This window comes from Hemitrygon akajei, chromosome 13 (assembly GCF_048418815.1).
Source record: "Hemitrygon akajei chromosome 13, sHemAka1.3, whole genome shotgun sequence".
Classification (NCBI taxonomy): Eukaryota; Metazoa; Chordata; class Chondrichthyes; order Myliobatiformes; family Dasyatidae; genus Hemitrygon; species Hemitrygon akajei.
In genome coordinates this window covers 12,756,449-12,772,986 of record NC_133136.1, presented here as the reverse complement: position 1 = coordinate 12,772,986, position 16,538 = coordinate 12,756,449, and the positions used below count along the sequence as shown (strand labels likewise).

At 42.4% G+C, this 16,538-nt stretch overlaps 1 protein-coding gene across 4 annotated transcripts in view; it reads left to right on the top strand.

Annotated features, from left to right (window-relative positions):
- atp8b1 (ATPase phospholipid transporting 8B1) overlaps window positions 1–16,538 on the top strand; it is a 163,235-nt gene that overhangs the window by 102,940 nt on the left and 43,757 nt on the right. For all 4 annotated transcript variants that reach the window (XM_073064143.1, XM_073064142.1, XM_073064144.1 and 1 more), the window contains exons 6-10: window positions 3,629–3,690; window positions 8,569–8,641; window positions 11,771–11,841; window positions 12,853–12,935; window positions 16,059–16,217. In XM_073064143.1, coding sequence (XP_072920244.1) covers window positions 3,629–3,690; window positions 8,569–8,641; window positions 11,771–11,841; window positions 12,853–12,935; window positions 16,059–16,217 — 448 coding nt within the window. The remainder of the gene's footprint in view (window positions 1–3,628; window positions 3,691–8,568; window positions 8,642–11,770; window positions 11,842–12,852; window positions 12,936–16,058; window positions 16,218–16,538) is intronic.

Sequence of the window (16,538 nt, the reverse complement as noted above, 5' to 3'; positions counted from 1 at the left end):
AGGTGTGACCTGTACAGGGAGAACACCTGAACCCATGGGGGACTGATGCCTTTGTAGGCAGAGCTCTGAGTAAGGGTTTAAACCAATTTGGTAGGGGAATGGGAGTGATAGGGCTGAGGATGGGACAGTAGATTGGCAAGTAGATGCAATGTATAGTGAGACTGTGAGGAAGGACAGGCAAGTAATAGGGCACAATTGCAGGATCAAAAGTTGTGGAACTGTTGTGAGTAGAGCTAAGAAACTGCGAAGGTAAAAGACCCTGTTGGGAGTTGTATGCTGGCCTGCAAACAGTAACAAAAGTGTGGGCTACAAATTGCAACAAGACACAGAAAATGCATGTCAAAAGGACATAGCTATGATAGTCACGTGGGACTCCAATATGCAGGTAAATTGGGAAAATCCAGTTGGTGCTGATTCCCAAGAGAGGGCATTTGCAGAAAGCCAAGAAGATGGCTTATAATATAAAAGAATACAAAAAAAGTTTTTTTTCTGATATATGAAGAGTAAAAGAGAGGGTGAATATTGGACCACTGGATAATTACACTGGAGAGGTATTAATGGGGGACAAAGAAACGGCAGACAAATATTTTGCATCAGTCTTCACTGTGGAAGACTGTGTTCAGTGGTAGGATCCATTTCTTAATTAGGAGCAGTGTTGTTGGGCTAGATATATGATTGCAAATTAATTAAAAGCATTGAAATGAATGTTGTTACTATTTTGGCTCAATGTCAGAGGCTTGTCAGCTGGAGGAGTAGCTGGCTGCCAGAGAAGAGAATGTTCTGGGTGCAAAGACAGTTGATTAAACATAGGAAATAAGAAATGAGCCAGAGTGTTAACCACTGTCATGGCTTTGCTCCCCATCAGAATTGGATGCCTGACAAATAATGTGGCACATCAGAGATGATGGTCAGGGTAACACACAAAATGCTGGAGGAATTCAGCAGGTCAGGCAGCAACTATGGAGTGGAATAAAAAGTCCATGTTTCAGACCGAGACCCTTCATCATATTTGACTGTTTATTCCCCTCTGGAGATGCTGTCTGCCTTGCCAAGTTCCTCCAGTATTTTGTGTGTGTTGCTCTGGATTTCCACTATCTCTGGTGTTTATGATTGGTTAAGGCCATGCTGAGAAGAGCTGAGTGATATCAGCACGTACAAACTGTTGTGTCTCGTCACAACTTCACGTCACTCATGCATACTTTCTTCTGTTCCCAATGTCCTGACTAATGAGCTGGGATCTCATTGAAACCAACTGGACATTGAAAAGCTTTATAGATTGGACATAGGGTGTCTCCTGTAGTGTAAGAGTCTAAGGCCAGATGGCACAGCCTTGGATTAGAAGAATGTCCCTTTAGAACAGAAATGAGAAGAAATTTCTTTAGCCAGAGGGTCGTGAATCTCTGGAATTCTTTGTACAGATGACTGTGGAGGCCGAGTCCTTGTGTATATTTAAAGCAGAGGTTGATAGATTCTTGATTAGTAAGGGCATCAAAAGTTACAGGGAGAAGGCTGGAGATTGGGGTTGAGAGAGAAAATACTTCAGCCATAATGCAATGGTAGAGCAGACTTGATGGCCCAAATGGCCTAACTCTGCTCCCGGCTTATTATAATTTTCACCTACAGTAGATAACGTAGGGTTTTTGGTACTGTCAAAAATAAGGCGAGAGTGGATTGAAGAAATAGCAGATGTCAGAATGTATGCTGAATGAAACACAGATTTGAAAAATGGTTCAAATCACAAAATATACCAGAGTTAAACACATACTTTCATGTGCTTCAGAATAGACTCTTGTGCCGTGTTTCCCAAAGTGGATGCAATTAGAATGCAGGGATGCGCTACTCACCCTTAAGTTATAAGTGAGCTCCTTACAACTGTTTGAAGTCAGTCAATTATGTGACTAGTTGTGTAACGGTGAACACCTTGAGTAAAATTTATCCCCTTATCCCTGCACAGCCCTGGGTAAGAAGCCCATTTTGCTTTTGCAAGGTTCCAAAAAAAAAGGTCCAAATGGTGGGGAGTTTTTTTGCGGAGAACTCTACAGTTGACTAAATGATGAATCTATGGACCAGCTTTCAAGGACTCTCCATTTCATGCTCTCAATATTTATTGCTTATTAATTTATGATTATTATTTCTTTCATTTTGTATCTGCCCAGTTTGTTGTCTTTTGCACACTGGTTGAATACCCAAGTTGGTGCAATCTTCCACTGATTCTTTTATGGTTATTATTCTACAATGGATTTGTTAAGTATGCCTGCAAGAAAATGAATCTCAGGGTTGTATATGGTGACATATTTGTAGTTTGATAATAAATTTACTTTGAACTTTGGATGACTAAACCTAAATGTGGTTAATTTCACTCCGAGGCATAAATGAAGAGAGTGGGTGAGATTTTTGATGTGGTTTGCAATGATTGGGCAGTACTTCATTGTGTTAGATGGGAAAGTGGGAATGACTGAATGAATGATTGAGAGGGATAATATTAATCAGCCATGATAAATAGTGGGGTAGGCTTGATGGGCTGAATGGCCTATTTCTGCACCTATGTCTTAGGGTCTTATGCTATTAAAACTCCAAATGGGTAATAGTTAATGACAGCTATCAATTGCATGTCCTGGGAGGGTCAACTACACTGTCAGTAAATAAGAGGGCATTTAGCAAGGGCGTCAAAGGTTACAGGGAGAAGGCAGGAGAATGGGATTGAGATCAATAATAAATCAATCATGACAGATTGGCAGAACAGACTTGATGGACTGAATGGCCTAATGCTGCTCCAATGTCTTATGGTCTTATGAACCAGGCATTTTGGCAAGATGGAATGCAGACTGCAAAGTCCATCTGAGCAGAAGGTGATGGTCTTAGTGCAATGGATAGAGGGTTTGATAAACTTATCAGGTTTCCTCTAATGTCCAGAAGTATCCATGAATTAATCAGCAATGCAACAGGCAATCAGAAGGAAAATGGGCAAGACAAAGTTTTGATTTTAATCTATCTGTTTATTTCATTTTGATTTTTAAATAAAGGAAAAGTTGGTCCAAGAAGAGTCATGTTGGATTAAGGAAGTTGGGTCCAATGAGAGAAATATATATATATATCCAAATGAAGCAATGTTCCTCCAGACCAAGGCACACGATGCAGTGCATGTAACTCACGCACAGCACATAAAATAATATTACCACAAAAAATTATCAATAATAAAACATATTCCAGAAGATTGACATTCAGTAATCACAACACAAGTTAAAAAGTAAACAGTGTAATGCTAGTGGCACTTTGTCTGTGATGAGTCAGGTACTGTTGGTACTTCTGCCTGTTGGTAGGGGATCAAAGGGAGTGTGGGATGGATGGGAGGGATCCTTGACAATGCTAAGGGCCCTGCTGATCAATTTCTCTGGGCTTACCATTTATGAGGTAGCAACCTGCGCATGGGCTGGAGGTGTCTTGGCTAAAACACAATTAAGAGTACGTCAATAATCAAGACTGGATTATTCTGCTTTACAAGTCACAAATTCATAACCTCCAGAGCGTTACCAGCTGAGACTCTCATGTACAATAAACTATTCTCTGACTAATGAAGGAGCCGTAATCTACAGTGAGCAATGTGACTAACAACTTTTTACTTCTTTAGGCAAGGCATAAAATGGACAAAATGGTCAATAATCGGTTGTGTGACATCCTACAGAATGGCAGGTATTATTATCAATTTCTAAATCTGGATGTTAAATTACTTTCCTACTTACTGTCCGTTATGCTGCAGGCATTCAGGGCAGCAGTGTTGGTCCTCCAGTGTTCAGGGCTTCCTTCATCATGTCAGTAGCTTCCTCTCGGTTTTCACTACTGTCAGTCATGCAAGTCCTGGTTAGACACTCAGGAATACCATTGCATTCAGATGTAGAAGGATTCTTCATTGCTGTTTCCGAAACAATTCTGTTTTACCAGTCAGGGTTGTTAGCCTTGAGCTGAACCCCCGAACCTGAAAGACTGGTAAAACACTCTTCGTCTGCCCTCTACCCTTTGACCTGTTTGGCATGAGTGATCCTAGCAAAAGCCAAAGCATAAAGCCCTGACTCCAGCCAACAGAGCTCTCAGGGTCATCGAGGACCTGACGACAAGGTTGTGTTCCTCTTGAAGGATGTTACATTATATACTGTTTTAAATAATTTAAGAGATACCGCACGGTAACACTCCCTCTGGCCCACCAGGCCCATACCGCCCAATTATACCCATGTGACCAATGAACTGGCTAAACAATATGTCTCTGGAAAGTGGAAGGAATATGGTCACATTCAGTAAGAGTGTACACACTCCTTACAGTCAGTGTTGAATTTAAACCTTGTCACTCACACTGTATACTAGCAGTGTCTCATTTATATGTGTCCTGACGAAGGGTCTCGGCCCGAAACGTCGACAGTGCTTCTCCTTATAGATGCTGCCTGGCCTGCTGTGTTCCACCAGCATTTTGTGTGTGTTGTTTGAATTTCCAGCATCTGCAGATTTCCTCGTGTTTGCTCTCATTTATATCATCTCTTTAGATATCAGTTGTAGATGACATAATACTCCGAGAGAAGCACACAAAATGCTGTCAGGCAGCATCTGCAGAGAGAAATAAACTGGCGAGAACTTTCAGGACTGGAAAAGAAGGTGGGGGGGGGGGGGAGAGTACAAGCTGGCAGAAGATGGGTGGTACTAGGTGTGGGGAAGAGCAGATGAAGTAAAAATCCTGGAATTGGTATGTGGAAGAGGTAAAGGGCTGACAAAGAGGAGAGTGGACCATGGGAGAATGGGAGGAGAAGGCCAGAGGGAGGTGATGGGCAGGTGAAGAGGGAAGAGGAGAACCATAATAGCCTGAGAATATTTTGTGGATTTTTGCAACACTTTTCAGAAAGCACCCTGAACCCTTGCAGGAAATTCTCTAATTCATCACAGGCAGTGAGGAAAGCTTCGTGCTATTGTTTAAGTTTGCGAATAGTTATGAATGTGACTGAATCTGGAGCAACACTTGATGGAACTGGGGGAAATCTGTTGTCAGGCAGCATCTATGGAAGGAAAAGGACAGCCAATGTTTGGGTCGGCACCCTTCCCCTGGACTAGAAAGCAAGAAGGGAGGTGGCCAGCAATGCTCCCCCTAGTTTTCTCTTTTTGCTGCATGGACCAACAACCATTGTTCCGAGCAGGAAATTTTTACATGGCCTGAAAATTATGCAGCACTTTAAATGTTTTTATTTGTATTATGCATACTAGAACACTTACAGTGAAAATTGAAAAGTCACATGTTTATTAATTGAAGGGTGTAATGAAATATAGTAAGACAAAGAAAATCTTTCACATGTTATAAACCTTTTAGTTGTGTCCAGTTCCAGCTCCACAGCAACAAAGGCTATTGCGTGGGAGCATTTCACTTACTGCATGGCCGCACACCCACGCAGCATAGGGGGAACAGTGACTGCCAGTATAAAAGGTGTGTGTGTGTGTAGCAAGAACTGGTAGGAGATGGGTGGATCCAGGAGAAGGAAGGGGAGAGTTGGAAAGATGTAAGAAGCTGGGAGGTGACGAGTGAAAGTGACAAAGGGCTGATGAGGATGGAATTTGGTTAGGAGAGGATGGTGGACCATGAATCGATGGCGAGGAGAGGAAACAAGGAAAGGTATGTGAGCAATGACAGCTCGGGAGGGTAGGGAGAGAAGGTGATGTGTGCCAGTGGGGTCATGAACCTGTGTGAAGAAAGAATGTGTTGACGTTTCAGTTGAAACGGTGATTCAGGACTGACACTGGAGGGGCACCTCTGTATTGGATCTACTACTGGGAGAGGCCAGAGTGGTAGTAACTGGTTGTCTCACTAACTGGAGGCCATAGGGATCGGAGCTGGGCTTGTTGCTGTTTATCGTCAATATTAATGATTTGGATAATAATGTGGTGAACTAGATCAGCAAATTTACTGATGACACCAAGATTGGGGATGTAGTGGACAGCGAGGAAGGCTATCAAACCTTGCAGCAAGATCTGGACCAAATGGCAAAACAGACCAAAAAAATGGCTGATGGAATTTGATGGAGAAAATTGTGAGCTGTTACACTTTGGGAGGGGAATAAAACAACAGGGTAGGACTTGCACGATGAGGGGTAGAACAGAGGGATTGGAGAACATAGGTCCATGAATGCATGAAAATGGGCCCAGTCCGGTTATGCCTGTCCAAGTACGCATATAAACGTTGGAGCTCGTTTCTGAACTGGTTGGGTGGATCGCTTTACCCACGGCACTGAACCCTCGTCACCAGCCACAGATCGAACTTCACTCAAAGAACATCACGAACAAACGGGCTAACTCAGCAGTATCGGCACCTCCTCCTTGAAATCATTCATCTGCACAAAGCAGTCCTCGCAATAGGGTCTCCCTTTCGCATGGGATCCTCCTAGCCTCTTCCCTTGCACTCTTCTCAGCACCTCCAACAAAAGACCCCAAACCAGACTACTGTCCTTCAGAAATCTAATGCCACCCAGCTCTCTCGAATCTTCCATAGCATCCCACTGGGCAGAGTGTTACAAACACGTTACCAAGACAAGCCCGACTGGCTGACACAACATTCTGTTGGGCAATTGGCTCCTTATCTCAGCTGAAGCTTAACTAACTGAACACACACAGCATTTGTGTGCCTTACTGCTCAGATAAAATGCTGACCAGCATAGCAGTAGAAATACAGTTTGAACCGGGGCATTATAATGCTGAACAAATTCAAATATTAATAAATAGCAATAAATAACAAGAACATGAAGTAACAAGACAAGGGGTCCTTAAAGTGAGATCATTGTTTGTGGGAACACCTCAATGAATGGACAAGTGAGTGAAGTTAGTTATCCCCTTTATTCTAGAACCTCTAGAGTGGTAGAAACTATTCTTAAGCCTGCTGCTGCAAGTCCTGAGACTCTTGTACCTTCTACCAGATGGCAACAGCAGGAAAAGAGCACGGCCTGGGTGGTGAGGATCTCTGATGATGGATGCTGCTTTCCTACAACAGTGTTTCATGTAGATGTGTTCAGTGGTTGGGAGGGCTTTACCCGTGATGTACTGGGCCGAACACACTACCTTTTGTTGAATTTTCCATTCAAAGGCATTGGCGTTTCCATTCCAGGCTGTGATGTAGCCAGTCCGTACACTCTCCTCTACACCCGGTACAGTAGTTGGGATTTTATGTTGAAGTTGTACAAGATGTTGGTGAGGCCAAATTTAGTGTATTGTATGCAGTTCTGGTCACCTACCTGAAGGAATGATATCAATAAGCTTGAAAGAGTGCAGAGAAAATGTACAAGGATGTTGCTGGGATTTGAGGAGCTGAGTTATAAGGAGAGGCTAAAAAGGTTAGGACTTTATTTCCTGGAGTTCAGGAGAATGAAGGAAGATCTTAGAGTTATACAAATTGAGGGGTATAAATGCATGCCTCCCCCTCTGGTTTTGAATGAGAATAGTAATAGAAGTCACAGGTTTAGGATAAAAGGTGAGAACCTGTAGGGGAATCTAAGGGGGATCCTCTTCATTCAGAGGGTGGTGAGAGTGTGGAATGAGCTGCCAGTGGAAGTGCAGATTGTTATATTTAAGAGAGTATAGGTACATGGATGGGAGGGATATGGTCCAGGTATGGGTAGATTACACTAAGCTGGAGATCGAATGAGCACAGATTAGATGGGCTGAAGAGCCTGTTTTTGCGCTGTCATACTCTATGCCTATGTAACATGGTAGACTTTTTCCTAAAGAACACCTGCATGGCAGAGTTGTTGCAGAAATTCCTCAAGTCTCTTTGCCACCACCGCCAGCCCCTAGGTCTTTATTCCAGACTTATCTGAATATAAATTCACCAGCAGTAGGATCCGATTGTGTCTTCCCGTCAGCAATCACTGCGTTTAGCTATTGTCTCAAACCAATGGTGTTTGCTGCACTCTGGTGTCGGAATGAGAAATGACATAATTCCTCTCCAACAAGTACGCACTGAATTAACATTTTATTATTAATTTCTTTCTCAAATTAAAAAAATCTACAATGGGAAAATTCCAGATGGCCCGTGTATTTTATAATCTTAATAGCTTGTGTTTAAAATAATTGAAGAGTTTTGACGTGGTGGTGTTTGCCAAGTATGGCAATTAACTTGCAGACGTTCCATCACTAGTCGAGGTGACAAGCTCAGTGCACAGTTGTCAGTGTTTCTCTCTCGAGCCTCTCAACAATAAAATGTGCTTTACATCCAAATGAGTCAAATTTATGTCCTCAAGAAAACGTTTAAGAAATTGGACTCTAAATGCCAAGGTAAATCGCCTGCAGTAAGGGTTCATTCCTGTTTTGAAATGGACTTGGGGGGGGGGGGGGGGGGGGTTGGTGGTAGAGGAATGACTAAAACAGTCAAGCAGAGCTGTAGACTGTGCTGGGAACAGGATGGCTTCCCCTAATGACAATTAAGCATATTGTCCATGAAGTAGAAGTTACAAGGTTGAAGTTTTTGTGTTATGTTACTCTGTTTCAGTCAGATAGTTTCTGACTCTTTTAGCCCAGCTCAGATGCAAATTAATTTTAACATTTTTTTAGATTTAAGCAAGCAAAATGGAGGAACATCAAAGTTGGAGATATTGTACGGTTGAAGAGGGATGATTTTATTCCAGTAAGTTTCATTTCTACAAAATACCGATTTTTAAAAAAAATTTGGAGATCTACAGCATGGTAACAGACCCTCCCTGTCTAACAAGCCCACACCGCCCAAATTCACCCTTGTGACCAAATGACTTACTAATCTGTATAGTACTGTGCAAAAGCGCACATATATGGTGCCTGTAAAAAGCATTCGCCTTGTAAGTTTTCATGTTTTATTGTTTTACAACATTGAATCAGAGTAGATTAATTTGGCTTTTTTGACACTGATCAACAGAAAATGACTCTTCTGTCTCAGAATGAAAACAGATCTCTACAAAGTGATCTAAATTGATTACAAATATAAAACGCAACATAATTGATTGCATAAGTATTAGACCATAAGACCATAAGACAAAGGAGCAGAAGTCGGCCTTTCGGCCCATCGAGTCTGCTCCGCCATTTCATCATGAGCTGATCCAATCTCCCCTTTAGTCCCATTCCCCCACCTTCTCACCATAACCTTTGATGCCCTGACTACTCAGATACCTATCAATCTCTGCCTTAAATACACCCAATGACTTGGCCTCCACTGCCACCCGTGGGAACAAATTCCATAATTTAACCACCCTCTGGCTAAAAAATTTTTTCCGTATCTCTGTTCTGAATGGGCGCCCTGCAAACCTCAAGTCACGTCCTCTCGTACTAGACTCCCCCATCATGGCAAACAACTTTGCCACATCTACTCTGTCCATGCCTTTCAACATTTGAAATGTTTCTATGAGGTCCCCCCTCATTCTTCTAAACTCCAAGGAGTACAGTCCAAAAGCGGTCAAACGTTCCTCATATATTAACCCTCTCATTCCCGGAATCATTCTAGTGAATCTTCTCTGAACCCTCTCCAATGTCAGCACATCCTTTCTTAAATAAGGAGCCCAAAACTGCACACAGTATTTCAAGTGAGGTCTTACCAGTGCCTTATAGAGCCTCAACATCACATCCTGCTCCTATACTCTATTCCTCTAGAAATTCACCCCCTTCAAGTCAGTATTTAGTAGATGCACCTTTGGCAGCAATTACAGCCTTGTGTCTGTGTAGATAGGTCTCTATCAGCTTTGCACATCTGGACACTGCAATTTTTCCCCATTCTTTACAAAACTGCTCAAGCTCTGTCAGATTGCATGGGGATCGTGAGTGAACAGCCCTTTTCAAGTCCAGCCACAAACTCTCAATTGGATTGAGGTTTGAACTCTGACTTGGCCACTCCAGGACATTAACTTTGTATTTTCAAGCTGTTCCAGTGTAGCTTTGGCTTTATGCTTTGGGTCATTGTCTTGCTAGAAAACAAATCTTCTCCCAGGTCGCAGTTCTCTTGCAGATTGCACTAGGGCTTCCTCCTGTATTTTCCTGTATTTTGCTGCATTCATTTTACCCTCTACCTTCACAAGCCTTCCAGGGCCTGCTGCAGTGAAGCATCCCCACAGCATGATGCAGCCACCACCATGCTTCACAAAAGGGATGGTATTTTGTTTTGATGATGTGCGGTGTTTGGCTTATGCCAAATATAGTGTTTAGTCTAAAGGCCAAAAGGCTCAATTTTGGTTTCATCAGACCATAGAACCTTCTTCCAGCTGACTTCAGCGTCTCCCACATGCTTTCAGGCAAACTCTAGCTGAGATTTCATGTGAGTTTTTTTCTACAATGGCTTTCTCTTTGCCACTCTTCCATAAAGCTGTGACTGGTGAAGCACCCGGGCAACAGTTGTTGTATGTGCAGTCTCTCCCATCTCAGCCACTGAAGCTAGTAACTGCTCCAGAGTTGTCATTAGTCTCTTAGTAGCCTCTCTCACTAATCCCCTTCTCGCACGGTCACTCAGTTTTTGAGGATGGCCTGCTCGAGGCAGATTTGCAGCTGTGTTGTATTCTTTCCATTTCTTGATGATTGACTTAACTGTACTCCAAGGGATATTCAGTGGCTTGGAAGTTTTCTTGCATCCATCTCCTGACTTGTGTCTTTCAATAACCTTTTTGCAAAATTGCTTTGAGTGCTTTTTTGTCTTCATTGTGCAGCTTTTGCCAGGATACTGACTCACCAGCAGTCGGACCTTCCAGATACAGGTGTATTTTTACTACAATCAATCGAAACACCTTGATTGTACACAGGTCCCTAAAAACAGATCTTTGTTTAGCTAATTATGTCACTACTAAAACCAATCAGCTGCAACAGTGATGATTTGGTGTGTCATATTAAAGGGGATGAATACTTATGCAACAATTATTTTGTGTTTTATATTTGTAATTGATTTAGATCACTTTGTAGAGATCTGTTTTCACTTTGACACAAAGGTCTTTTTCTGTTGATCAGTGTCAAAAAAGCCAAATTAAATCCACTGTGATTCAATGTTGTAAAACAATAAAACATGAAAACTTCCAAGGGGGGTAAATGCTTTTTATAGGCACTGTATATAGCTAGAATATCCAAGACTTTAAAACAGTACTGTAGTAATTTTATGCATTGCACTGTGCTGCTACTGCAAAAAACAAATATCATGACAAATGTGAGTGATGATAAACCTGAATCTGATATGGATGCCTATTCTGGAGTGAGAGTGTGAAGGGGGCAGGGAGAGGGAAGTCATGGTTAGGAAAAGGGGAATGGAGGGGGGAGTGAGTGGGAAACACCAGGGAAACATTCTGTAATGATCAATAATCAATTGTTTGGTATCAAATGACCTTGCCTGGTATCTCAGGCTGGGTATGTCTGACCTGCAGCAACCCCACACTGGCACTCCTTCTCTGCCACCTGTCCTGCACAGCGCTCCACTCTCTCCATTCCCAACAGCCCTTGCTCCCACCAGATTTACAAACTTGCCATCCGCTCCACAATGATGAATACAGTACTGTGCAAAAGCCATAGGCATCCTAGCTATACATAAGCACCTAAGATTTTTGCACAGTACTGTAGGCCTTTGGAATGGAGGTGGAAACCAGAGCCCAGGAGGAAACCTAGACTGTATTGGAGAGAATATACAAACTCCTTACAGACTTGAACTGGGTTGCTGGCGCTGCGATAGTGTTATACTAACCACTGTATTATTAAGTAATTACTCACAATTTGATCACTTTAGTATATAGTGTAAATAAAAATTTCTAATTTTACTTAGGCTGACATCCTGCTGCTGTCGAGTTCAGAGCCCAACAGTTTATGCTACGTAGAGACAGCTGAACTTGATGGGTAAGAGAGTATTTGTTTGGCCAAGCCTTTAATTGGGAGTGGTATCTTGACACATGGTGCAGTACAGTCAGTTACTTGAATTATCTATTTATGGTGTTGTTCTTTGACAATTTCTACTAGTCTAGAGCCGAAGTAATTGCCGTCTTTCAACAGAGTCTTACACTCCTGGCAGTTCTATTCAACCCACAGAGTGTTTTATTTACACTGCCGGTTGGCATTGTTTTTAGAGTCCTGTCAGAGTTTACCATCGACTATGGGTGTCTCACACACTCCCTAGAAACCCAAAGTTTCCTCCCCCCTTTACCCCATGTGTGGCAGCCTGGAATTAGAGTACCAAGTACGTATTTGATGGGACGTAAGCCAATAACGATTGACACAAACGTGCGGGTAATCTGTAAACTGTGGTTCCCGCAGGTACTAAATGGCAGCCAATAGAATTATGAGGACATTTTTTTTGTTTTGACGATAGATATGCTTTATTCGTCATATTTTCATCAAAACTTATAAACACGTCACTTGCGACAACAACCAACAAAGTCCGAGGATGTGCTGTGGGGGCAGCCAGCAGGTGTTTCCATGCTTCCGGTGCCAAATTAGCATTCCCACAATTCACTAGCCCTAACCCGTACATGTTAGGAACGTGGGATGAAACCTGGGCACCTGGAGGAAACCCACAAAATCCCAGGGAGAACATACAAACTCTTTCCTTACAGTGGCAGGAATTTAACCCTGATCATTGGTGGCTGGCACTGTGATAGCATTATGCCAGCGTGTTGCCTTTGCAGAAAAGATGTGTTTTCTTTCTTTGAGTGCCACATAAAATTAATTTTCAATTACAAGATTATCACATAGCAAAAGAAAATAAGCTATAAGTTTCATAAAAGAAATGGGGTGTTAATCTCGAGTTCCACCTATATTTCTTTACTTGGGGAAATTATCTAATTTTGCAAAGTAGAAAGTTTTCCATTGCTTTGTGTGATTAATGGATCTCAATTGTGGTTAATGTTTCAGTGAAACTAATCTGAAGTTTAAAATGTCGTTGGAAGTTACAGACAGACTACTTAAGAAAGAAACCGACTTGGAAACTTTTGATGGTGAGCATGTTTACAGCTATCAATGTGATCACATTTGTTGAACATACATAGAACATAACTATGATCAAATGGTAGAATACACTCAATGGGCTGAATGGCCTAACTCTTGTCCTATGTTGAGTAAGAGATGGTACTAATATGAAGCACATAAGGAAATGTGCATTTTCAATGGGTTTTATTAGTGGGCAATACAGGGCATCTGAACTTACTCAAGTAAGGTCAGAACATGTTCACAAAACACAGCGAGTTGCCCAGCATGCAGAGGGATCATTTTAGTTGTGGCACAAAATCATGTTCTGCACTCACATCGGGCCTTCAGACTCTTTAGATCAGTATAGCCCAGGGACAGGCCTTTCGGCCCATAATGTTGTGCTAAACCAACATCAAATGGGCAACTACGTTTTACATCTTTGAAAGCAGTGTAACTTCCAAGAAATGTTCATTTAATTACTTTGCTCCTGTGGCTACTGATGAAGGATGAGCTCTTGCTCTTTGGCACCCCTTAGTGACTGCAAACTTTTGAGTAGGAATTGCACATCTTTTTGGTGGAGTTACTTTGAAAAGGACTGTGAGGGGTGTTGGAGCTAGAAAATGACTTCAAGGCTCCTCAACCAGAGGGATCAATTCAGTGAAGGCAGTTCAATCTCAAGCAAAAGTGGAGGTTGGTAGATTCTTAACTAGTTAGAATGTCAAAGGTTACAGTGAGAAGGCAAGAGAATGGGGTTGAGCAGACTCGATGGATTGAATGGCCAAATTCTGCTCCTATGTCTTGCAACCTTTTAAACGGATTTCAAAGGTGATCTGAGAAAGTGAACTTTAAGAACAGACCACAATCAGTGTCAAGTTTATTATCAACACGCAAGTGATGGTAAGGTACAGGCAGTGATCCTTGCAATCCCCAAAGCTTACTCCACTTGCCTCTATTTAGAAAAAGTAAATGAAATGAAATTAGCCTCCTTACTTAGCAAAGACCTGTAAACCTGAACTATGTCTAAGCCAGGCGTTCCCAACCTCGGCTCCACCGTACCCCTTAACGGTATTGGTCCCTGGCATAAAGAAGTTTGGGAACCCCTGGTCTAAACTGTCCAGGGGTTGCCTCAGTAGAGTGAGATGGAAAGGCATGAATTCCTTCCCATCTATTGTCAACTGGGTGAAGTGCTGGCAGGGAGAATGTACAAACTCCTTACAGGCAGCTGCAGGAATTGAACCAGGGTTGCTGGAATTGTAAAGCGTTGTGTTAGCCACTACAGTACCGTGCCGCAAAGACATAAAATGCAAATTATAAAACAAATACTGCAAAAAAAATAACAGAATAAACAAAATAACAAAATGTGCTGTCAGAAGTAGGATGGCAGTGGAGAGGAAGCTGTTTCTGATTTGTTGAGTGTGGGTCTTTAGGATTCATTATCTCCACCTTCATGGTAGTGATTGGAGTGGTGGGGTGGAGATGCATTTCTAACAAAGGAGGTGTAAGGTACTCCTTCCCTCTACTAGCCTGCAGGTCATCCTTGGACAAGGTATAGCATCTGCTTAGTCACCCACCACCAATCAGGGTCATGTGAAGCCATGGGAACAGATGATGGGTGGCCATATTGGCATCTGGTGCACGTCACAAATCCTGGTTGTGCGACCACTGACGCCAGGCAGACAATCTCTGAAGAGTATTGATAATGGCTGGGGTCACCCATCTTGTAAAGACACTGCCCAGAAGAAGGTAAAGAATTCCGTAGAAGAATTTTGTCAAGAACAATCTCGGTGTTAGGAAAACCATGGTCGGCCACATCATGTGATAATGATGAATGGTAGTAATGAGAAGATGGTATGGTATGGTATGAGAATGATAATGAGAAGAGGGAATGTCCTGGATGGTGAAGGTCTCTAACCCTAACGCCTCTTAATGATATCACAAGCCAAGCACGTGAAATGAGCAAGTCTGTTTTTGCTTTGACAGCAAGTTGGATGAACTCTCAATTCTAACAATTAGTATTAGCAAAGGTGTTTCTGAACTCCTGGCCTCTCCTGATTACTGGGAACTATATTTTCTCCATAGCTGAAATACAAATATAAGGTTTAAGCTGTCACAGTCCCTTTCTTTGGTAGTGTTATATGTAATTTTTCGCTTTTTTTTTGCAACTTCTCAGTTTTTTTGTCACATGAACATCAAAACATACAGCAAAATGCAATGCTTGTGTCGAATCAAATCAGTGAGATTAAATTTATTTGTCACATATACAGTACTGTGCGAAAGTCTTAGGCACTTGAATAGAGCTAGGATGCCTAAGACTTTTGCACACTACTGTATTTGTCAATGTGGAATGGAGATTGTGTTTCTGGCAGGACAAAGGATGTTGGGGGTGGCAAGGGTGGAGTGCTGTGGGAGTGTGTGGGCCAGCTACCAGAGGGGAGTGTCAGGGATGGATGTTGATGTGGGTCAGACAAATCCAGCCCTGAGACAGCAGGCAAAGTCATTTGATTCCACACAACTGGTTTATTGATCTCTGAATGTTCCTGCTCCATCCCCATCCTCTCTGATGCTTCCTGCTCCATCCCCTCTTCCTTCCCCTTTTCCCAACCATGAATCCCCTCTCCCTGCCCTGTTCCCATTCTCAGTTCACAACAGAGACCATTATCAGAATCATGTTTATCATCACTCACATATGTCAGGAAATTTGTTTTTTTTTGCATCAGCAGTACAATGCAATGCATAAAATTACGACAGTACTGTGCAAAAGTCTAATGCGCCCTAGCTCTATATATATATATATATATATATATATATATAGGCTGACTTTTGCACAGTACTGTACATCGAAAAATTGAACCATGAAATGCATCGTTTGCGTCAGTGGCCAACAAAGCCTGAAGATGTGCTGGGAACAGCCCACAAGTGTCACCTCACTTCTTGCACTGACACAGTATGTCCACAACTTAATAACTATTATCCATTTCTTTTGGAATGTGGGAGGAAACCCATATGATACAGAGAGAGTGTACAAACTCTTCACAAACAGCAGCAGAAGCAGTCACTGCCGCTGTAGAACCCTAACACTAGCCGTTATGCTACTGTGCCACCCATTATTATTTTTGGTCAATGCGAAACTGAAGGCATTGTCTTTGTTCCAGGTTTGATTGAATGTGAAGAGCCAAATAATCGTCTGGACAAGTTTGCTGGCACCCTGTACTGGAGGAACCAAAGTTATCCGCTCGATGCAAATTCGATCCTACTACGAGGCTGCACGGTCCGCAACACAGAAACAACCCATGGAATTGTAATATTTGCAGGTATTTTATTTTATGGTGGATTCTGGGGTGTTGTCATTACTGTTTGAAGAAGATGTGCCAGTTCGAGGAATGTAGTGCGTTGAGACGTAGGACGTAGAAGATTGCATCCCCTTTGGCGCACAATGTTGTTGCGACCTTTTAACCTCCTTTAAGTTCAACCTAACTCTTCCTATTACATAGCACTCCATTTTTCTACCATCCATGTGCCTATCTCAGAGTTTCTTAAATGCCCTAATGTATCTGCCTCCACCAGCACCCCTGGCAGAGCGTTCCACGCACCCCCCACTTTCAGTGTAAAAAAAAAAACACCTCTTGCATTCC